Genomic DNA, 25,924 nt, shown 5'->3' with positions numbered 1-25,924 from the left:
AATGATGATGGTGGTGATGAAGACAATGATGAAGATGCCGACACTGATAACGACGATGATGGTGAAATTTCTTATTAGACTCTAGAAAATTAAGTGTATAAATACAAAATATATTTTTGAAAAATACACACGATGAATAATTTCGTTAGAATGTTTTTTCACAAAATATGTGAAAAATATTCTTAGAGGAGAAGGAAGGTGAAAAATGTAAGTGAGCAGAAAATCATGCACTTAGGAATTCTTAAAACAAATGCCGACTGAAGACAAATTGACAAAAAAGAACGAACTGATGCGAAAAGACAAGAAAAAGTTGGAGAAGAATTATTGTTATTATTCATTCGTTTTTCTCTCTTTTTTTTGTTTTGCCTATCATCATGTTTATGTACGTGTGTATGTGTTTATGTGTTTGTGTTTTGTGTGAGTGTGTGTGTGTTCGTGCACTGTTTTTTCTGTCTAGTACATTGCGTGTTAGTCAACATGCATTTTTTACTTTTCTGATAGTAATTTTTTAGTTCGTCAGGAGGTATTATGACAACTTTTTGTGTGTGCATGACAAAGAGAAGGTTAAAGTTTGATGGAAGGGATCGAAGTTTGGAAGGAGAGGTCAGAAACCGGCCGACTTAGCAGACTTTTTTTTACTCCTCGTTTATTTTCGTGTCAAATTTTTGTCAAAAATTCCAACATAAAACGGGTTTTCAGGTATAGAAATTCTGTATTATTAATTCATAAAAAGTAATTAAACATTATACATGCTGCTGGCTAAATAGCAAAAAATTCCAACAGAATGGCTCTGGACTGTTTAGTGGTTAGGTCTCCCCTGAATCCACCACTGTATGTGTGTGTTTGTGTGTGTGTTTGTGTGTGTTTGTGTGTGTTTGTGTGTATGTGTGTTTGTGTGCTTTGGTATATTTGTTTTGTGTGCGCTTATTCCATAAATTAAAAAACAAATATTTATATTTTCGTACGCGACAAATTTGATTTATTTCATCCGGATGAGTTTTATTTCATATTTGTCATATTACGAATGGAAAAATTTTTGTTATTAACAACAAAGCTGAGAACATTTATATTTTTTTCAATTAGTGAAATTTGATAGGTTGTCCGATTTACTCAATTAGAAATTGCGCTAACTCATTTAAAGTAGTTGTATTTCAAATAATATAAAGGAATAAATGTTGTTAATTGGTGCAAAATGTTCTGTCAGATTATTTTTCTCATTATTTCCATTACTTGAAGATTGACTTGATTTTGTGTGAATTTTTTTAAATATAAAAAAAAGAACATTTAATTTTATTTAAATGCTTGTGTGATGCGGTAAAATAGCATCAAGTGCATAGATTAGACAAGTACATTAAATATTTATGCCCAATGATTCGCGTATGATTTGAAATCGTTCGTTCAACCAATTAGCACTTAAAAACCCAATTCTGCCGGCATGAAATTCTCATGGAACTTCCACAATGAAAAGTTAATGGTAACATAACTGGCCCTATTATTATTTCATTTAATAAAATAATTTTTGTTCTTTTGGAATTAAAAAAATAATTTGTTCGGTGAAAAACAATTGCAGGTATGTGCATGTACGATGTAGCATTTCAAAGTAACCAAAAACAGATACATAATTTTATTACATCATTCTAAAATTATTGATTCAAATTACAAGGTAAACAAAACACTAGGCTGAAATATTTTCAGTTCATCGCGATCTATACATATTGAATTGAATTAGTCGGGAGCACGTAGATGGCATAAAGTTTACGGCTGGCAGGTTCTTCAAAGGAACAGACACCAATGTATGCACGATTGTCATGGAAGAGACCATTGAAACATTCCTCATAGAGACTCAAAGACTGGCAGACGCTGGTGGAAAGAAAGCATGCCGGACAATTGAAAAAGAAGTTTTATTTTTTTATTTTTTGTTTCCACGGCGCTGTTCGTACATAACAATATGGAACATCGCGCAACTATAAACTGCAACGTACCGCAAACAACACAATTTGCAACAACTAATGAAACAACAACAGCAACAACGAAAACCACAAAACAGCAACACAAACAACAACAGCAACATTTCTATTTCTATTGGATTAGAAATAGCATTGGAGTGGCTTGATAGTTATAACGAGTGGAAGGAAGCGATCACGCTAACAGACAGCATGGTCATGGTTGGCATGATGGAATGGGAAGAATGACGATGGGGAAAATATAAGGATAAATGACAAAACAGTAGGTCATAGGGAGGTGAACAAAAAGATGCTGGCTGAGGGAGAGAGAGTCGAAACATTATCACGCTTAGGACTGGAGTGGAGAGACACACATGTGGTTAGGTGGAGAGATTTGGTAAACTCACGGAAAGGCCAATGGAAGGGGCAAAGCTGGTGGGATCGATATTTGGAAGGCTGGGTGGCCTATAAGCAACTACTACAACAGTTACAACAACAACAGCAAAAACAACAACAGCAAAAACAACAACAGCAAAAACAAAAACAATAACAAAAAGAGTAGTAACAAAATCAGCAGCAACAACAAACAACAACTCACAAAATTACAACAGCTTAAAGGTTGTTAGCAGTATCATCATTGGAAGCGATGAACGTGAAAATATTAAAAAATACAAAGACAAAATTAACCCCTTAGTTTTATTTGGCTTAAACTACACACAAAACAATTATACAAACAAAATTTATTTATGCAAAATTATACAAATAATATACTGCGTACTGACAAAAACAATACAACATAAAAACTACATCAAACAATACAGCATGCAAACTACATACAAACAATACAACATACAAACTATTTACAAACAGGACCACATTGTGCATAAAAACAGTAAAATATACAAACTACATACAAACAGTACAACATACAAATAGCATACAAACAACATACAAACAATAGACCGCATTATTTCCACGTTCATGCATTCAGCTTACAAATTGCACTATTAAATTACAAAAAGCGATAGTTCAGGTAAGCGAGGCAAAAGAAACGCACTGCGCGTTATCGATTGAGACACAAACAATCACATAGACTCACATAGACTCACATAGACTCACATAGACTCACATAGACTCACATAGACTCACATAGACAAGCTCACACACACACACACACACACAAAGAACAAAAACACACAAAAACAAATACAATCGAGGACAAACACACAAATATACAAACACACATGGAAGAAAAAACATACAAGTTCGTAGACAAATGCACACATGGACAGATACACAAAAGCAAATATATAGACAAACGCGCGCACACACACACACACACACACATACACGCACACTTGGACAATCACTAAAATAAACATGTTCGATATCAACCAAATACACCCACACACACATACACACACACACACGAATACAAACCCACAGAGACACATGCAAAAGCAAGAACCAACGACTACACAAACTACAAAAGTTCAGACACGAAGGCACGGCGTGCAAAAGACGCAATTAGTTGAAAAATTGAAAAAAAACCCCGGGAAACAATGGAGGGCCTGGCAATCATTGAAGCCTTATTAAATTTATTTCTACGTTGCTGTTTGAGCGTTTAAAAATTATTGAGAAAATAAATAACAAGTATTCAATTATTGATTTTTAATGTTCAAATGAACTGAAAATGTTATTTATTCATCACTAATAAAAAATGTTTGACTTCACTGGTAGAAAATCAACAAATTCCGATAAAAAACACACGGAATGCGGTAATTAATAATGAGAAGATCATTGAAGAACTCAGCCTGCCTGCCAGTTACATACTTCCAGCACGGACACACAATCGTGAGCTGATAGTTTCATGACGATACCAACCAACCAATCCTCCATCTCAGACCTGGCCACCGTTTTTTCTGAACGGGCCAGAAAAGAGCAAAAACTTCGCAAGCCGAAAAAATAAAAATTTTGAAATATTGAACTCAAAAGAAGAAGTTGACTACTTAGCTGAACCAACTTGTATTAAACCACATGTTATGGAATAATTTTAATACTATGATTCAACAAAAATAACCAAAATGATTAATGATCTTGATTTGACGCGTGATTTAACGTTTTGAAACTACACCCTTACCTATCCTCATTCGGAGTTTGAGGAAATATTTATCAAGCAGAAAATTATGTTTGAGCATGTCTGGAAATATTTTGAGTAGAATATTTTCAAGCTGGCAAATTTATTAAAATAGTGTTTGGAAGCTGAAAACACTTTAGTTTGATGTTTAAAAAAAGCCGCGCATTTATTTGTTAATTACTTAAGTTAGAAGCCGCCTGTTGGCCATGTATGAAGCCCGTAATTACTCAACAACATCAATGCCAGACTAGTTTTGGAACTATAAAAATGATAGAAACGTAAAGTTGAATGGACAAACCATATCGAGTTGTTGTGCCTGACATCTCTCACCAAACATTGCGACTCAACGATTTGTGCAAACTAGCGAATTTTATGGCCACTCAAGTAGATGAGAGAGATGCGTTGAAACAGAGAAATGCATAAACTCAGTCTACAAAATTAATAGGCGTGCCTATAAATAATCATAAAAAATAAAGCAAACATACCAGAAGGCTTGCACGTGTTTGTGTGCCACACAGAGAAACATTCACAGAAACACACACAGAAACACACAGAAACACACAGAAACGCACACACACGCACACACACACATACATACACACCCAAATTCATACCCACATAATCCCATGCAAAAACACGTCCACAGACTTAGACACACATGACTCGCGCACACTTCACTCACAGACACAAGTGCAAACACGGACAAACGCACGAACCAAACCAACGTGCACGCGTCTCCTCAATGTCCTCAAACCCGCCTGCTTTTAATGGAAAGTGCAAACAATGACTGTTTGAATTTTTTGCAAGCAAATATTTGAAACACGAGTTCATCATGTTTCTCAGCGAGTGGAGTTATTTCAAAAGTAGGTAAACATCAGCAGTCTTCCTTCTGATGTTGAAACATTTCTTTATTTAGCCACATTAAATAAAGTTTAAATATATATTTATATTTGAAAATTTTTTTATCTATGAAATGAAACATATCATAATGAAATTGTTCATGTAACTGTTGATGTACTTCAGGATGCAACAAGAATGCCAAATTCTTAATGTCTGACAACTTTTTTGAAACAAAAAGCTTTGTTGCTAGTTCAACGGTGTCACGTAACTCTCACAAATCTTGTGTTTTACGCTAGTAAATTTTTAATTCTCAGTAAATTATGTACAATTAAATAACTTTGAAAACTGTCAGGCAAATAAAATTCATAAAAACAAACTAGTTTTAACAATTTTTAATTTCTCAAGATGTCCATTTTTTAAATTCAATGATGACAAGAGGAATGATGATAACTCAATACATATGTAGGCATTATGTATAAGTCAATTTGTGTGTGTTTGGGTTTACGTGTATTGTGTGTGTATGTGTATGTGTGTATCTGTGTGTTTGGCGTGCGTGTGTGTATGTGTATTGTCAACATTGTAACATTAAATTTTTTGTGTGTAATTCATTGCCTCTTTTCAAAAAAGCATCGTGGGCAGATATTATTTCACCGTTGTAGGCCTAGAAAGGTGTTTTAATACGTTGCACTCTTTTGTCTTGTGTTTTATTTGAATGTGTTGTTGTTTTTGTGAGTTTTGCTAATGGTGTTGCTTTTTGGTTTGCTTATTGTCCAGCATAGGTTTTTAATGTTTACGTTGTTATATTACCTTTTGGTATTGTATTTGTAACGAATTTTGTAATAGTAAAGTGTTATTTTTTCAGTTTGTTTTTGACAATTTTTTTTCTTTTTTGTTGTTTTTTTAAATGCTAATTTTATGATCTGTTTCTGGTCATTATTCACGACGCAGTTTATTTTAATATAGATTGCTAAGCATGCAGATTTACGGTGACTTCGATGATTACGGGAGCGGCGGGCTACCTGCTGTCACACACAGGAGGGGTGAGCTGCCTGCCCTCACACACAGCAAATCATGGCAAGGTCGTGGCTTGGCTGGCGGTAGATCAACAACCTCCTCCAATGTACTTTATTTATTTTTTATTATACTTATTATTATTTTATTTTATTTTATTATTTTATTTTTTATTATACTTGTGTAATGTACGACAACTGTGCATTATTAAACATAGCAGTTTCTATTAAACAATAATTTATGATTGAAGCGCCTGATTGTTAAAGCCAAAATTGGAAGAGAAGAGAACGAACGCCCAGCATCTTCCCAGCACTGAGATGAAATTTTGAATGACAAATGCTGAATTTACGTAAACGATACGAAACATGTTTGGACCGACGCAGGCTCATCGCTTGTACATAGCTACAACTTTCTTAACAGTACTCCCATGTACATTATTCAGAAATCACGTGAACAAACTTTTTTGAAAAAATTTAAAAAAATTATAAAATTGTCAGTTTCGTTTGTAAGTTTCCATAATCATTAATAACTCTTTGTCAATATAAAATGTGTTGAATTTTTCATTTTACAGTTTTTACAAGTGCCGTGTTGTCTGCATATTGTCATTTGCTTACGAATTCATAATTGCGTACATACGCATATGTGAACAGCGCTTCATAAGCAAACGGTGTTGTCTGATAGTTTATAAATTTTGAAGAGGCAGCGTTCGAACTAGGTCACTTTGCATCATCATTCAATCGAGACCTGGCACTTCTACTGAATGAGTTAACTTGCCGACGTTAACATCATTTTCAATTACATCACGGCCAAAATACTGTAAATAAAATCATCTCATTGTTGAATCATTATCGTGACGTCATAACGATGAATATGATGATAATAAAAATTATGGATATGATGAAGAAGAATGATAATGATGGGTAGGATAGAGAAGAGGGAAGCTTATCGCCATCTTAACTGTGGTTTCGGTGATGAGACGGATGATAGCAATGATGCTTATGGTAGAGATAACAATCAAACAATGAGCGATAATAACTGATAAGGAATCCATTTTGATAAATGAGTCGAACCCGGTGGGGCAATGTGATTCATGCGGCTCATGTATTTGATGTCATTCACTCATTCATTCATGTAACTAGCTCATGCAATCTATCTTTGTGATCATGTGATTGATGATGTCGATTGATGACATTGTCTGTAGCCACGTGGTTGTTGTTGTTGTTGATGTTGTTGTTGTTGTCATTACTTTTTTTTTGTTTGATTGAACGACCTTTTCAAACTACAATCCTTATGATTATGCATGTACCTACCTAATAACATTGTTTTTTAAGTAATGTTTTTTAGAGGTACTTTTCACATGAAAGTATTGAAACTTTGAAGATTCATGGTAGTGAAACACAAAGCGTCATAGAACAAACAAACAAACAAACAAACAAACAAACAAAAACAAAATATAAATCGCATTTTCAATCTGTGCATTGTGTTTTCTCAATGTTTCAAAACAGTGGAATGAACGGAATTGAGCCAAAGAAGTTTAATTAAGTTGAATAAATTTATTTGCCAATAAAACAATAAATCGAAACTTCTTGACTAAATGAAAAATAAAATAATTAAATTTAAATTTAAAAGCTTAGTACAATATTTCCAAAACAGAAAAATTGGAAGAAAGCAAGCGGGACATTATTGATTTCGTTGGTTCAAATACTGTCTAACCGAGAAAAAAATTTCAATTTCAATTTACTTATCTTTAAAATTTTACAAAAATTATTCAATTTCTTTAGCTATAATCCATTACCACTAACAACAACCCAGTAACGTAGAAAGTAGTAAAAAAAACCCTCAAAGATAATTTGTTCTTCGTCATAATTATCGAAGGGAGAAAAGTTGACCCTGAACTTCGGAGCAAGCAATAAATCAACCAAACTCTCGAGATGAAATCAAAAGCTTGACCAAGAGAAACCAATCAATAATCATTAATATCATGTCGAGATTGTTAACAGAACAGTAGATAGAGTACTCTCGGCAATGAAGAGAGTCTAGCAAACATCATATCACATCAATTACAGCGAGTTTATTATCATTACATTATTTTATTGATGGTATGAAAGACAGTTTTTTTGGGCTGGATTTTATTTTATATCAACTATATTAATAATATTAAAAGCCTTCCTACGATCATTGCTGTCTACAGAAATAATGATACTAATGACATTAACAATAATAAATTGACATTAAATTTGATGATGGGATAATAATAATATTATTATTATTATTATTATTAAAGATAATAATATTCTTAATAGTATTTAATGGTGTTTGATCTTTTGATAATTATCATAAGAATAGTGGTCAGCCAGATATGGTGATGATGTTGATGACGATGATGATGGTGGTGATGATGACGATGATAATGCTGGTGATGATGATGGTGATGATGATGATGACGATGGTGATGATGACGATGTCCTTGGACGATGCCCCACAGTACACATAACAATAAAAATTAATGAATTCCGACGATGATAATGATGATGATGATGATGTTTATTATAACGACTGTAACGAAGGTGATGATGATGTAGATGATGATGATGATGTTGACGATGATGATGATGATGAGGATGATGTGGATGATGATGACGATGATGATAGTGGTGATGATGGTAGTAATAATGATGATAATGAAACCGTTGAAAAAGGTTAAACAAAACCAGGTAATGCCACTTCCAATCTAAACAAACATTAAATATTAATTCAAAAATTTTTTGGTTCCGTAAAAATTATTTTCTTTTTGTTTATATCTTCATATTAGATATTTAAATATTGCAAAGGTTATTATTTGTTATTGTTTTCAATTTTGTTCGTTCGTTCGTCTGTTCGTTCGTTCGTTCACGTTCATACACTGCAACCTTGCAGATTGTTTACTGTTCAATTTCCTTTCGCCTCGTCTTTATTTATTATATAATCCTGCTACGACACTCGGTTGCAAATGATGTTAGGCTTTTTGTAGGCTAACAATTAATAAAGGTACTTTGCTAATTCTATACGCATTTTCATAAAATTCAAAACCGATTTATAAAAATAATCTTTTTTATTTTTAGAGTAAATAAATATTTTTTTAGTTATTTCTTTTAAACCTCCACTAATGATGAAATAATGCCACGTTTGAAGATCTGCTGAAATTCCCAATCGAATTGGAAGAAATGTGCCTGCAAATTAGCACGATGTTTCTAAAGTTTGTCAAAGTTTTGCAGTTTTGTTGATTTTTTTATGCCGCTTCTTCGTAATTACGATCAAATGTGATGCTTTACTTGAGGTAGAACAATGCAGTGCTGTTACAATGTTTGCTTTGTTTCCAATTGCAGGTGATCGTAATTATTTAATACATTTGGAATATGTATAATTATAATATTTCACTGCGCTCTCCTCCTGTTAATCCAATGGATGGATGGACGGACGGAAGGATGAATGGATGGATGGATGGATAAATGGATGGATTGGTTAATAAATGGATGGATGGATAAATGGATGACATTGTTTGGCTTCATATTGTTTTCAAAAAAGTTTTTGGCAATAAATCTGAGAACGCTTTTTCGGCTTTTGTTCATGAAAATTTTTTGACCGAAGTAGACATCATAACCATAATGCAAAGCCAGCAAAAGTCACAGGTCAATACTATTTTCAATTTTAATCTGTTTCCTGTAATAAATTTTATAACAGCCCAGTTTTATTGTGAGTTGTGCACGCTGAAAAGTAAGAATAAATCATGCACGCCTTTTACACGAGTATAAATTTTTAAATAGCAGAATGTGATGTGAGTTGACATTTTGAAACAGGAGATTTTAGTGCGAAAATATTATGAAAAATTCACAAACATCACACTTATATTGAAATTCTTTGCCTTTTCAAGTTTAAAAAATATTATGCATCGTAGGACGTAGGTGTTGTAAAGTAAGCTTTGGTAAAGTTTTTTGTTTTTGAGAAAGAAAAAATGTCAATTGATCGTGAAAGCATGTGGTACGAATTTAAATGTTGCCTGACATTTCTTCTGTCAAATGAGCTTGGTATTTTAAAAAAACAAATGAGTGTCAATCGCGGGACACGCATAGACAAACTTACACACGCGCACACGCACAAACAAACAAACACACACATACACAAACACATGGGACTAGTGACTTTGAATACATGCCTGCGATTGTTCATTTCTGCAAGTCTTTGCGTCAATGTTTGTATGTGTGCGTGCATGCCCACGTACACGTGCCTGATTCATTCTTTTGATATCCTTTGTCTTTTGTGCTTGTGCGTGTATTGTAGGTATGTGGGATTGCGTATCTATACACCGGTATGTACGTGTATTGATAGATATGTACGTTTGTGTGTCTCTCTATGTAGATATGTGTGTGTATGCTCAACAAAAACAAAAGATACTTTTGAAAGCATCAATAAGGGATAATGAAATTTACATTGACTTTGATTATTCTCTTGCAGATGACCTCGCTTTCAAATGAATTGATGAGTTTCAGGTTGGAGAGCTTTGCTTTTTTTGGTGTTCCCCAGCACTTTCAACTTTCAATTTATTTTTTCAGCAGTTTGGAGAATATTTGATACAAGTAAACCAGTCATTATATTTTATTTTAAATGCAATCGTTCAAACTGGATTTGTTATTTCACTGCTTACTCAACTACACTTTCATTGTACAACTTAGCACACTCCAATTTTTTCATCCTGATATTTAAAAAAATGCTCAGTCGTTATTTTCAAATAAATTTCCAAGGTTAAACAAGCCCCTAACATGACTTGAACAAACTTTTTCACGTCCTAACTACCTACATTTCATTCTCAACATGCTTCAATGTGACCAATAATAGATTACTGCAAGAGTCACCATGCATCCATACACTCATTTATCCCTTCAATTTTATATCCACCCACTCATTTGTCCATCTATCCATCCATCTTTTCCTCCATCCGTCCGACCAATAATTTTCCGTTCGTTTGTATTTCCGTCCATTCATCCATCATCTAACGGTCAGTGAGTATGATTTTATATCCTCCCACCTGTGCCCATCGTCTTAGAATCTACTTATCCATCCATTAATTCATTCATCTATCTATCCATCTAACCATCCATCCATTCATCCATCTTCCCCTCCATCCATCTAACCATCCATCCATTCATCCATCTAACCATCCATCCATTCATCCATCTTACCATCCATCCATTCATCCATCTTACCATCCATCCATTCATCCATCTAACCATCCATCCATTCATCCATCTTACCATCCATCCATTCATCCATCTTACCATCCATCCATTCATCCATCTAACCATCCATCCATTCATCCATCTTACCATCCATCCATTCATCCATCTAACCATCCATCCATCTGACCATCCATCCATTCATCTATTTAGCTATCCATTCACTCATCCACCTACAAATCCATTCATTCACCCATCTAACAATCTATCTATTTAACCATCTATCTGTTGAAACAATTTTCAAAAATTATATTCATAAAAATTATTAATATAAAGCTATTTACACTAAATAAAAAAAATCAAATTGTACTTTTTATGCAGTTTTCTCACACACAATCAATTTATCTTTATTTGCGACTAAATTTTTTGCCATTTCAAACCCAGTTTCCATAAAAATAAAAATAATAATTAACGAAAGGATTATTTATTTGATTTTGTCTGTCCTTTGTTTAACATAGATAATATTTAAAGTTTTCAATTATATTATTTTTTTTATAACTCTACCGATATTTAACATTTATCAGTTTTTATTATTTTCTGCAATTTATCGCCAAAAAAAATCACAAAACATTTTTCAAAGAAATTGAAAAGACGAAATTAATATAGCATTTTGAGATAATGTTGCAAATTAATATCTCCACACCTAACAATGCATCGAGGAATGAATGAATGAATGCTGATGAATTTTCCTTCAATAAATTTTTTTTTCAAAGGAACGATGTTCTGTTTTGGATAGATAAGAAAAAACATTTTCCATAAACATCATTATTGATAACGTTTAAGGACTTGGATAAATAAAAAAAATGTTTCCTTTTTAATTAAGAAAATTTTCCAAAGAAATTGTAATGCAAATGCAAGATAATAAATTTATGTTGTAAAGTTATATCTATATTGTGGATTGGAAAATTTAAAACTGCAGTTGAGGTTTATAATTTTTGATATGAAACGATAAAATGATAAAAACAACAACATCGTCTTGTACATAAACGAGTCGTGAAAGTTGATGGTGAAATAAAATGAAGAAAATTGATCATAATAATACGCCGCAGGAGTTGAACAAATTTTTATGGAATTATTACGACACAACGTTTAAAATGGGTTGTGGTTTTGTATAAAAAATAAATATAAATATGTAAATATTTCCAAATAAAATGGTTCAAGTTTTATATTATAGTGGATGGTAAAGTTTTCAAATCCAATTTGATTAAAAAAAATAATAATTGAGATAAATATAAAACAAACTAAAATTTTAAATTGTTTCTTCTAGGATGTTTCCTCTGCGTTAATTTTTTCGTTTTTTTTACAATAAAATTTTATTTTTACCATGAAGCTATAAATGTTTACTTGTATTCACTTACTCAATCCCATTATCTGAATTTCGTTTGTTCACTTTTTTCATCCGTTTTTGGTGATTTCGTTCGTTCACTTTGTGCTAGTTTGTTCGTTCCATTTGTCGTTCACACATTTTTATTTATTTATTTTTATTAACAAATCCTTTTTTGGTTTCCAATATTTTTTTATCAACTCTTTCCCCATTTTTATTTTCAAGTTGTTGAGTCAGCAAATCTTTTTCAATTTGCAATTTAAATTTTGAACAAACAGGATATTTCCATTTTAGCGAGACACACCATGGCACCAATACGCGGTGCCATTAAAATAACAAACGACATCAACTCTAGCAACAACAAAAAGCTAATATATAAACCATGAAAAGGAGGAATATAAAAATCAGAAAGATTAATATAATTATAGAGCGCCTATCCATGAAGTACAGTACAGATGATCGGCTTATCAGAGTTGAAGAGTGCCATTGAGGTGATAAGAAGTTGGAAGGCATCTTCAGCAATGACATCCATCAGCCTCTCATCCCATCAATTCAACTGACGCGCATACTGTTGTTTATTGCGGCATTTCGTTCGTTTCAAACTAATTTGTGTGTCTAAAAAAGATTGTATATGTCTTAAGTTTTATATTTATTTCAATTTGTTTGATTTTTTTGAATTGAGAGGATGTATTCTCAACACTGCGTGCGTGCGAATCAAACATATCATTAATATTTACATCTGCACTCACCAATTTCACTAAAAATAAAAATATTTTTTAGTTCAAAATACCTACGCATCTGAGTAGAACGAGAACGAATTAAATGCACTGCTTGTTAGACTCGCTGAACATCTTTAGTCAACGCTTTGTTCTAGAAAATTATTCTTTACTCACAGAAAGAATAATTTTGTTTTCATAAGTGAATGCTTGGATAATAATAATAAAAGTTTGTGAGACCAAGTAAGAAGAAAATTGTCGAAGAAACTAAAGAGAAATGTTGAGCAAATAATAGATGAAATTAATAACGTAATTGAAAAATGTTATCTTTTAGCAGAATTGTGTTGTTTTTATTTTCCAAATTACTACTATTTTGAAAATAATTTTAAGAAACAATTTAAAAAAGATATATTGTTTCTGTGTTGATGAATTATGTTATAGAACCGTGTTTAGTTTTTTACTATTCTGTAGAAATTATTTTTCATTTACTTTTTCTATTTCTTTTTACATTAAATATCCTAGTAAATGTACAGTTCAAAAGTTTTCGTGCACTCTTCTTTCCTTCATTGTACGCTAATTTTCAACACTGATCTTAATGGACGTAACGTACTTTTATTTAAAATAATTTTTTTTTTATAATTTACGATGCAAAAATTTTGACATTAATGAAATGTTTCTGAAATATAAAACCAAATTACATTTTACCAAAAAGTGATCGGCTAGAATTAGTTCTTATCAAAATGCCTTATGTCTGTTTGAAAAATGCATGTTAACTTAAAAGTGATAGAAATATAAAGAAACATTCGTTTTAATGGACGGAAACCAGCCAAATAATTGAAACAAGTGCTTTTGAGTAAGAGATCGTAAAGAATTATATTGACTGATAAAAATAGACTGATTGCAGCGTCTAATTTCTAGCATATATAAAAAATTTTTTTCGATCAGAGAAAAGTAATACAAAATCTGAAACTTGAAGTGAAGTTGAGAACGTAGATCCATAAGTGAGTAGCCGACATTATGTGATATGTGTGTGTGTGATATGTGTGGGTGTGATATGTGTGTGTTGTGTGTGATATGTGTGTGATATGTGTATGTATGTGTGCGTGTGCGTGCGCGTGTATGCGTGTGTGTTAAATCTACAAAAACATTTCTTTTCAAAACATTCCTAGATGTCCCTGCGCTTGAAAAATAAGCAAGAACTACGGAGGTCAACTAATGAATGCCTGATCAACATTAGAAACAATACATACTAATACAAGCCGCAAACTAGAAAAAAATACAAAAGGAAGACAGTGATTTTCTATGCAGGCCTCTAGGAGTTTCTTTGTACTGTATGACAGATACGTATATACTTGTAAACAAGGATACATTTATGTATAGTACATATACAAAAAACGTTGATACACACACATAATCATACACAATCACACGCACACACATTCATTTACCTACATGTTAAAACCGATAGAGAAACACAAATGGAATGATTTTTAATGAATCTCTTATCAAAGAACGCGTTCATCTTTGCATACAACTAGGAGGAAGATACATTTTTTTTAGATAATCTTTATAGATGAAGGCGAAAAACGGTTTTAATGAGATTTACAACGGCGCGGATGTAATGCGTTAAGATTATTTGAATGTACCTCGGTCACAAATTGTACTGCTGAAAGGTCTTTATAACGTCTCTTTATTATAAAGCAACTATTTGAGATCAATTATGCCCGAAGGTAAATGAAATTATTTAGCATACCTAAGAAAAATTAAGTAATTTATTACACTAAACACATACATACATTTGTCACCCGTATTAAGTTGTTAATACAAACATACACCCATGTGTATACACACACATGTGTATATATAAGTCACACACACACATGTGTATACATAAGTCACAGTTTTTGTGTAGGTAGGCATTTATATCCTTTTTTGGAACCAAATGCAACACTAGCATGTATATGTGTGTGCGCGTGTGTGAATGCATAATTGAGTGTTTTGACTACACATCTGTGTTTGTGTATGTGTTTAGATTGTTGGGTGACGAATAGAGGCAACTGGTGGTTTCTTCTTGGTAAAAATGCTTTGCTAGTTTCACATGGTCCGGGTTTTGGAAACTGGTTGCTTTGCAAGGAAAACTGGACTCATAATGGTGAACTTGAAGTGAACTTGATCGGGGTACGTTCCATGTTTGTCTAGATTGAGTTATTATTATAACAATGATTCAATTAATATGTGTATGTAGCATTTATAGAAACATGCCTGACAGAACGTTCAATTTAATTCTTTGATACAAGCGCATGATTCGTGACTCTCATTTTTCTTTTATATAGTGTTCAGTTTGGAGGACTATGCAAGCCTGACTGACATCTTCGGTGCAATGCACACGCAGTCACGTGAATAACACTAATGACACCAATATTTTCCTCGCGGCACCCACCACTTAATAATCAATGTACCCTGATCTTATCTTTTCATGCCAAAACTTTTATATAGTAAAAGAAAAGGTTTTCCTTAGCAAATAGTTTTGATTTTTTTTCAGAAAGTGAATAAAATATTATCATTTAAAATCCTGAAATTTGTCGTAATTTTTAAATTTTTATCTATAAATTCAACCTTTTTCAACGCTGCAGTCTGCTTTTGTCAATACAATTTCACTTGAAACGTTCAAAATTTGATAATTTTATTAAATCATAATATTGACATTTTAAATGCTGCTGAAAACATTTTTTAAATAATATTTTGCATTTTTCAACCAATGCGAAATGTTTCACTCGAAACAAAAATATGTTCTGATGAATTGCAGAATGAATAATGCATACATGTTATGAAGATTAAACGATTTAACACCAGATTTTCAATTATTTCAAAATAATTGTCAATTATTATTATAAACCAAGCAATGCCAACGTGAATGTTATTTTTTCACATAAGAAAATATAAAATTAGATTTTTATGTGTATGATAGAATTTGAAGGCAAGAAATAACATTTCAAGACTCATCAATAACAATATTTCGTTTAATGCAATTCAATTTGTCATCATCTTTGTATGATGAAGTTTTTTTTATTTTATCTTCATATAAAAGTCAAGGTAAATATTTGGAACTTAATCAAGAGACACAGGCTTGGTCATCTTATACCAGGGGTGGGCGAACTACGACCCGCGGGCCGTTCACACATTTTGAGAAAAAAAATTAAAAATGAGATTACCAAAGACCAAAAAAAGTCATCAGCCAAATCTTATAACCAAAAAAGTCTTCAGCCACTAATGAACAGGTTAAAAATTCCACCTCACCTCACCGGTCAACGATCGAAAGATGATGTACATATCTGGCCCTTCAAATGTAAAAGTAAGCCATGTCTGAACCTTGCTCCCTCAAAGAACCAGAGCGGTCTATAGATTTTGGGACCTTTGAACGAAAACAACATGGAAAATTAAATTTTTCAAACAATATGTAATGTGAATGCTTTGAAAATGTTTCAAGAGTTACTTATATCTAGATAAAAAAATCTGGTTTTAGCCAGAAACTGTTTTTTGTCTAACTCTACGGTATTATTATTCAACTGATGGCTAGCAACTAGCAAGCATGCAAAATAGCCGGTCAGATGGATGGCTCAAACTCTCCCTCTTCTGCCATGGTTGGGACTGTCCCAAGCAGACAGTCAACTGACCGGCACCCATCGTAAGTTGTTGTTTATGTTGTTCAGTCAGTACTGTGTGGTGGGTTTAAGAATGAGAACTTCACCAATAAAAAAGTTGAAAAGTTTGAAGATCACAGTACTGCAGCGTCCGTATTTTCGTGGAATCTTTCATTTTCGTTCCTAATCCATGCGTTGTTGTGGAAGAAATTGTAATTGAGCGGGATTTAACTCATGCTTCCACGTGCATCATCGATTTCATAACCGTAGCTTAATATCATCACATCATCATCATCACATCACATCATCACATCATCATCATCACATCACATCATCACATCATCATCATCACATCATCATCATCACATCACATCATCACATCATCATCATCACATCACATCATCACATCATCATCATCACATCATCATCATCACATCATCATCATCACATCACATCATCACATCATCATCATCACATCATCATCATCACATAATCATCATCACATCACATCATCACATCATCATCATCACATCACATCATCACATCATCATCATCACATCATCATCATCACATCACATCATCACATCATCATCATCACATCATCATCATCACATCATCATCATCACATCATCATCATCATCATCATCATCATCAATAACAACAACGTCATTAACATCATCTTCATTCTATTTGTATTTTTGATTATCACTGTTATTAGCATCGTCACGACCATTATGCAAATGACATCACATTCTTCTTCGATTTTTAATTTTAGTCATTAACTATTTTTGTTTCTTAAAAATATTTTAAGACCTTACCAACTTATATCTTTTGTCGCACGCAGAACATTTGTTATTTAAAATAAAAAATTCTTAAAACATGGACACGTAATATATTAGTATTGGTTATTGTCATCACTAATCTAACTTCATTCTTCAAAATACGACAGTTGCTCGTGATTAACAAATTGTTATAAACAATCTTAAAATTCCAATCATAAATTAAACTTTCTGCTTTCCTGTTTTAAGTCATGTTCAGTTCTACAGCTTCTCTTTTATACTTTTAAAAATTGTTAATACTTCAACCTCTCGTTTCATTCTGTCGAAGCAGCGTTGCATGCGTTATAACACGCAGATAAATGCATTAGAGGCGTTTTTATCATTTGAGAACTTTTCTGCTTTTAGTTTATTTATATTTCACGTAATACAAATTTTTTTATCTAGAACCAAAAGGACAGAAGACAACTCGTTAATAAAATTAAAAATATCACGCTTGCATGCATGTCAGGACGGTCAGTGTATCTTATTTGTGAGCCACGCATATAATCAAACAAACTTGCAAAGTAATTTATCATGCTTAATGAACTATCAACTAAAAAATGTGAAATTTATATTTCAATCTGTGTTCATCCTCACAAATCAAAATAATTATCCTTTCCTGTCATACCTTTATATCTTAATCTTCGTCATTTTCTCCTCATTCCATGCCACTAGCAACTAACATGATCTTCATTTCATCATCAATTTTTTCAGCAACATGGTTTTGTATCGTTCATTAAAATATTTCACTCCATTGAACCAATAGGGAATTTTTCAGATTTTAAAAATCGCGTTCTTCGTTCACGTGTGTGTATATCTGTTTTAAAAATGATTTTTTAGGTTATTTTCTTATAAAATTAATGCAGCCTTAGTTTGATTGTGTTTTTTCTTGAGTTTGATTTAAATTTGCACTCTGGCAGTGCTTAGAGCAAGTTGGATGTATCAGGTGGGATGGAAAATTTTTACCAGCCAAATTTATTAGGTTCACAAAAAAGTACTTAGTGAAATGTGTATAAAATGTAACAACACGAAATTAGATTCTGAAAAAGTTAACAAGCATTGCAATTTATAAAATAATTATATAATTATCTTAAAATAAAAAACAAAAATTGAAAAACAAATAGAAGAAGCCCGAATTTGTTTTTGCTTTGAAAGAATTATTGAGTTGATTTAAAAAAATATATGAGCTTTTTAAAGATATCAAGTCATCCAGTGCAAACTTACGTAGATGTCAACATGTTATAATTTAGGAATAAATTATAACCGTTCGTAATTGGTGGGAAATATTTTATTTTGAATACACAGTTTCAACATTTTTTAATGTAACTCTAATGGGATATACGTACAAGCGTTTCAATAAAAACGCATAAATTGCGATAACAAAAAATATTATATTTTTTGTTTGGACTCGTTTTTTGCTGTTTTTTTTATTGGAATTCTAAATTGAAAACCCATGTTCACGTCTCATGATTGCATCCGATCTTAGGAAGTTTGTGAGTTTTTGAAAAAAAAATATTGAAACAAATTTTTTAGTTTGAAAAAAATTTTGATAAGTTTAAATTCAACGTTCATTCATCATGTGCGATAGTTTTCAATTACAAGCCAAAAATGCTAAAAAAAACTAATTTTTAAATTCGTTTTGGCAAAATCTGAAAAAAACTATTAAAAAATTTTTGAAAAAAAAAATTTAATTATGTTTAAGCACATTCATCAATTTTTCCTTATCCATCATCATCCATCTATGGCCAGGCCGCGCGAATTTGAAATTATTTTTCCACAGTTTGTTTCTTATATTCTTCTTCCTATGAAATCTTCAATAAAACGAATTTTATAACCTACCGATTATTTTAACAAAAGTTTTGCTAGATGACTATGGATTATAAATAACTCTGCAATAATCATAGTATAAATCATCATTACACCACACACACAGACACACAGACACACACATACACAATGCATTTGTAATTTTTAAAATTCATCCTGCAATGAGTTATTGAAGTGTACAATATCAATTGCCCCCTGACTTCGACTGAGCTGGAAGGCATGTAATTTATGGAGGTTGGTGACTTCCTCGTCGCAGGCAGGCCTGTGTGTGATTCAGTGGAACATGTCAATGTGATTTATAAGGCAGCAATAGCAATGAAGACATGAACATGTGAATGACGAATGACTGACTGACTGTGTGAGGCAGGTGCTTCGTCCATTACATCTTCGCATATGTTACTCTTTTTTTAAATTTGCGTTTGAGATCTAGTAATTCACAAATGAATGTTTGGTGACTGTTAGCACCAAAACACTGATGATTCCAGCAGAATGACTACAGCAGCGTTAATGAAATGACTCACCATGCACAAACAAATGTCCGACTAATAAAAAACCTCGACATCTTTAATATTTTCAACAACGAATTTCATATTTTCACAGTTTGAAAGCAAAATGAGACAAATTATTATTATAAAAATTAACAGTTAAATATATAAACATTGAGTTATTGAGGTTAGAGATATAAGATGTAAGTCACTTAATTTTTTGTTAACATTTATAAGTAAAAATTGAAAAATTATTGAAATCATTTTCGAGTGGTTTGCAATTTCAGATTTGAAACTATTGTATCAAATTTTGTTAACATTATATGAGTGATGATTATAAAATAATAAGTTATTATTAATAATTAATACTCGCTCATACTTAGATTACATTACGACTTTTTCATGTAGCAAACGAAGTATTTGAACACATTTGACAAAGTACAAATTAAAATATGAGAGGGCAAAATGTTATAAATGTGACCGTTATAAATTGTTATAAATGTTATAAATTAAAAGCCTTTTCATTCAGTGCGTGTGGAATGGTTTTAAATGAAGATTGAAAGACTTAATCACTGCCTGTCCGCTATTTCTTCTCTCAGGAAACATTTTCTTAAAATTTTTGACATGATAAAAGTTTAAAACCCAAAACTAAAATGAAAATAATAACTCGAAACTAGCAAATGATTTCACAATAAATATATAATATTTTAAACCAATCAATCATTTTACGATTTCATTGATTCATTCTTCCATTTCTTTTATTCGTTCGTGTTCTATCTTAGGATCATTTTTATTCATTTCCTTTTTAAATATACAAATTATAAAAAGTGATAATAATCAAAAAGTACTTAGGAGATTTTTAAATGAAGACAAATTTCCGCCAGCAACATTATCATGGATGATATTAAATTTTTAAATTGCCATTTATTATGATGATACATTTCGATGACATATGCTGGCGTCTTGATTACTTAAATCGTTTTGCTGAAAGCGTCGTATGTCATTTTCAAACTGAAATGTTCTTCAAGGTTCATTAAAGTTTTTAGAGTTTCGCTTCTTATGTGTCTGCCGTGAAGCGTTGTTAAGATAAATATATTTTGGTTATGAATTTGCAAAATTTTATGTTTCAAATAAACATTCTATGTAAAACTACAACCTTGTTTTGAGAAGCCATGATAATTAGACATTGAAAGCTTGTAAAAGTTTAGAGAACTATCGGAAAGTACATGATATTATTCAAAATATCTTTCAAAGGGTGGGTATTCTTTGTTTTTTTTTGTTTTTTTTATTAGTCTTTATTATTGCAGCTCTGACATACGCAGGACCACTTACAATGTTACAGATTTATTATCTATATATCTTTTATTATGTTCTTCATATCTTCAACCATTGATTTGAAGCAGCCATCTTCGCCACAAAGGCTGTTTATCTTTTTCACACGACGTACACATGTGTTTTGTGCACGCGCAAGCACCGCATCATATACGCAGAGTATATGATAGTCATTGAGATGTTTGACTCAGCCTGCATTTGAACCACTGAGCCATCTTGCCGGCCAACCGTTCTTTTTTGAAGTTTCTTCAAATTTATATCCAAATCTGGATAATCTGAAGTAACCCGTTATAAATCTCATTTTCTCGTTTGAAAACGTTAAAGTTTTTCTATTTTTTTCTATTTAAAAGTAATAAATTTCTACATTTAGAATTGTAGAACCAATATTACAAAACGTTTAACCATAAAGATCTCTTCAAGCATTTAAATTATGCCTATGTATCTCTTGCGTCCATGTTTTCTGTTTAAAAAATTATTTCCAATATTCAGCAAATGTAATTTAAATATAAACAAATTTTAAGATTTCAATGCTTGATTTGCAAATTTTTGTTTCACGTAACATGTAGCATGCAATGAACAAAAGACACTGACATCAACAATTAAATGGTGTTGTTAAATTGCAAATGTTCCCAATGTTTGCTGGCACACTGTCACGATTATTTATAAGAGAAATCATTGAAAAAATTGAGCAGAAACAATAAATAATGATTTCTATGGGACAAATTAGCCAATAAATCATTTCGTCCGCATCGCCTGCTTGTCTACATATAAGCAAAGCATGCAAGAAAGGACGAACGAGTTGGTTCGATTCAAATATATGTGTTGGGTTTTTTCTTGGTTGTTTCGCTACAAATTAACATTTGACTCATGTATGCACTTTAGGAAAAATTAGTTATGTGTGTATCTGTATGTACTCAGATGTATGTAGTCATGAAAATGTTTGTTTGTGTATGTGCGTATTATGCGAGGTATAAAAACTGACTTATCAGTGTTATTTGTTTATTTCTGCTGTATTTAATATATCATACAACGACACACACACATTTAAAGCATTTATAATATGCACATATATGTTTATATTTAAACATAGACTCAGGTAAATAACATTACATTAATGTTTATATATTAATTATTGTGTTTTGTTACTTGAGAAAATGATGTGAGTGTATTGTATATACAAACATACAAAATACATACTCACAAACATACAAACATATACACATACAAACCCACAAACATACAAACACACAAACATAATGTACAAATAAGCAAAAGCACAAGAGTTAATTTTGATTACAACAGACTTGGCACAACTTGATATTTTAATAATTTTCTTCTTTTCTAAGTAAGCGTTTGTATGAATATGAAAAGTGACACAAGTGACACAACCACCCACTCACACACACACACGCACACAGAGAGAAAAAAAGAGAGAAAGAAAAAAGAGAGAAAAAGAGAAGGAGAGATAGAAAGAGCGCAATAAATAGAGAAAAGCATAAAGCAGCATTTTGTTTGTGTTGGTTTCTCAGTCTGAGGGTTCACATGAACGACTCACTTCCATGAATGTAAATGTCAACGCTAGCACTTAATAGGTCTTTTACTATTATTTTTAAAGTATTATATAAAACAATAAAATATTTTTTTACAGTTTTCGTCTAATAAAAAAAAAACTTAAATACAGTTCTGTTTATTCGAAAGTTGGGCTTTTATAAATGTTTCAGTATTTGGATGAAATATATCAAATGCGTGTATCAAATTCAATTATATGTTATTGATATTATACGTTCATTAAATCATGGAGACCCTCTCCTAAAGAAACATCTGATGGCCCGCCGACCCACCAAGCATATTTGATGGCCCGCCAAATCATCAAATGTTGTACTAAAGATTGCCATCACGTCAAACATCCAATGAATTGTTGTCTATAAATTCGCTCTAAAAGGTTGAAAACATTAGGAGAGTGGCATAGAAATGAATGTACGAGAGCCTACATATACAACACATCTCTGAAACTTCTCAACATTTCCTCAAGTTTGCTAACCTTCTTTATCGTTGAACTTCCGTGCCATTATGTTGTTATTGGTGCGTATTTTTGCTGCTGCTGATGTTGCTGGTTGCTGTTGAAATTTTCATTTTGTTATCAACGACATAAGGTTTCTACTTTCTTCTTCCATAAACACAAGCCTGTTTTGAGTTCATGCTTGCCATTGTTTGGTGCGCTCACGCTGTTTATTCAGTTGATGATTTTTAAGTTGAAAAATACACAACACAATGAGAGATAATAATCTTAATTTCAATAAACCAATGCCATTTAATTTTATGTTTGTTCATCGGAACTTCGTACAACGTCAATGAAGATTATCCGCCTGGGAAGTTGAACATCAGCATTAAGGAACCACACTTTTGCGGGTTTTACTTTTTTGTTCCAGAAAATTGGAATCAAATCAGTCAGTTTCTAGATCAATTTTTAAAACTTGCCAGCTTTTTTGCGATAAAATTTTTGTTTAGCAATTGCATGAAAGTAACTTTTTCATTTTGTCGTTATTGAATTTTCAAAATAAACCGCCATAAAAATATCAATGTTGAAGATATCACCATCATCAACAGCAATAATACAGCAATAACAACATTATCAACAGCAGCAACAACATCATCATCAACAACAACAATAATATTAGCAACAACAACAATAATAATAACAGTGATGAAGCCAACCTGTCTTATCATCCAATTGACATCTCAAACATCTTTGTTTTATTTTCCGGTTTTTCATTTTCTCACTTATTTATTAGTCATTAACAATTTCAAAAGAGGTGTCATTTTGTTTAAAACCACTAAAACAAATGGCTAAAATGATGATGAGGATAGGCCGATGACCATAATTACATTGAAGTCATTAAAATGACCGTACGGAGGAAGATGATATGAACCAGATGAAAATTTTATAACGCTGATGGTACGAAGGCGTTTAGTTGGAATGATCCAACTTCAATTTGGAAGATGTAGCTAGATTGATTTTATATTTTTCATTGATATTTGTTGTCTATTGATAAGTTATAAAAAGAGTTATAAAAAAATCCAGGCCAATGTCATAATCATCACCACCATTATTATCATTACCATCGTCATCATTGTCATCATCATCGTCACCATCATCTCGGATGCCAGCGTTAAATCAGGTCTTAGTAGTTCAAATATTTAGAGCTCCCAGCAAAAATCCCACAACCATACATCAATTTACGAATATTAAATTTTTAAGAAAAGAAATTAATTTAATGAAAAATCACTTTTAATTTGGTTTATAGGCCAAGTTTATTGTTGCGTTTGGGCTTGCGATGCTTTGAAACCAGCGCCAGCCAAATAGCCTAAATAAATTTCGTTTTAAAAAGTTTTTTCATTTTAAAAGAAACTTAAAATTATTTGAAAATAATTTTTCAATATTTCTAAATGAACCATTACTGTTTGGCATGTGGGATAATATATCAGATTAATCATGAATAAAATATTTAGAATAATAATAATATTATTAATTTTTGTACATTTACAAAAACAACTATATATTTTTATTTCCCACCCTATCAACAAAAGATTCACAAAATTATTAATAAAAACATCTAAAAGTATCAATTACAATGTCTTAAAACATTGTTACAGATTGACATCATTTTGACGACTTCACAAAATTATTCTTAAAAACAACATTTCAGTAACAGCAGCAGCAGCAACAACAACAATATTTCAGTAACAGCAACAACAACAACGACAAAATTTCTATCGACATCACTTCAAACAAATCTTCGTTGTCATCCTTCAACAAAAGCACGTGACACAATGTATTCTAGCGTCGCCGGCGTTATCCACAAAAACTTCTCCGACGTCAACGGCATCGACCACAGCATCAACGACATCAACCACATTGGCCACATTAACGACAACCACAACGACCACAACATGAACACCAACTTCAACAACCAAACGACATCCTACATCTTCAACGACAGCACGACAAACATCAGCAACATGACGGAGCTCAACAACCATTTCACAACGATCATCTACAACGTTGTCACCCACGCTTTGTTCTACAGCATCTCAATCATTGGCATCTTAGGTTTGCATTTTTTATAAGTTTGTTTATAACAACTCTAACGATATATAATTAAAAACTTGTCAACAAATTCTTTATATCCAGTTTAAAAATACATTTGGCATAATTTGATTAATTAAGCTATTAATTTTCTGTTAAATTTTTTGTAGGCAATATTAAAGTAAGCCTGATTTTGCTGTTCAAATGTTTTGTAGAATTTCAAAAACAATTGAAACAGCAGATATTTGGTAGCAGGTGCATGTAACTATGGTCTCCCTGTTAATCTTCGTTCTTACTTCATGTATCACGCAAACAATTTTTTAAATAATTTTAAAAAATCAAGTAAACATATTCTATTTTATAAAATATTTTTCTTTAATAAAAGAGTTATTCATTTAAAATCGTGACAGCCATTTTCTATAAATCGCGCTCTTTAATCAATTTGAGTTTTATAACGGTGAATTAAGTAACCACAGAAAATATTTTTTGAGTG

General features: G+C 31.9%; 3 protein-coding genes across 3 annotated transcripts; all 3 read left to right on the top strand.

Annotated features, from left to right (window-relative positions):
* Nucleotides 1–250: 250 nt before the first annotated feature.
* Nucleotides 251–3,539, top strand: HELRODRAFT_160381 (hypothetical protein; the record flags this gene model as incomplete). The annotated part of the gene is made up of 4 exons (XM_009017343.1): nt 251–309; nt 1,730–1,898; nt 2,025–2,165; nt 3,390–3,539. 4 exons carry the CDS (start codon nt 251–253, stop codon nt 3,537–3,539), a joined length of 519 nt encoding a protein of 172 aa, XP_009015591.1.
* A 9,441-nt stretch (nt 3,540–12,980) lies between these two features.
* Nucleotides 12,981–16,643, top strand: HELRODRAFT_160380 (hypothetical protein; the record flags this gene model as incomplete). Its single annotated transcript, XM_009017342.1, has 3 exons — nt 12,981–13,026; nt 15,274–15,419; nt 16,335–16,643. The coding sequence occupies 3 exons, from the start codon at nt 12,981–12,983 to the stop codon at nt 16,641–16,643; spliced, it is 501 nt and encodes a 166-aa protein (XP_009015590.1).
* An 8,532-nt stretch (nt 16,644–25,175) lies between these two features.
* Nucleotides 25,176–25,696, top strand: HELRODRAFT_160379 (hypothetical protein; the record flags this gene model as incomplete). Its single annotated transcript, XM_009017341.1, has 2 exons — nt 25,176–25,455; nt 25,602–25,696. 2 exons carry the CDS (start codon nt 25,176–25,178, stop codon nt 25,694–25,696), a joined length of 375 nt encoding a protein of 124 aa, XP_009015589.1.
* Between the last annotated feature and the right edge of the window lie 228 nt (nt 25,697–25,924).

The sequence above is a fragment of the Helobdella robusta genome (genome assembly GCF_000326865.2).
Source record: "Helobdella robusta unplaced genomic scaffold HELROscaffold_2, whole genome shotgun sequence".
NCBI classification, from domain to species: Eukaryota; Metazoa; Annelida; class Clitellata; order Rhynchobdellida; family Glossiphoniidae; genus Helobdella; species Helobdella robusta.
The sequence above is the reverse complement of the archived record's forward strand: the minus strand, read 5'-3'. Positions and strand labels throughout refer to the sequence as shown.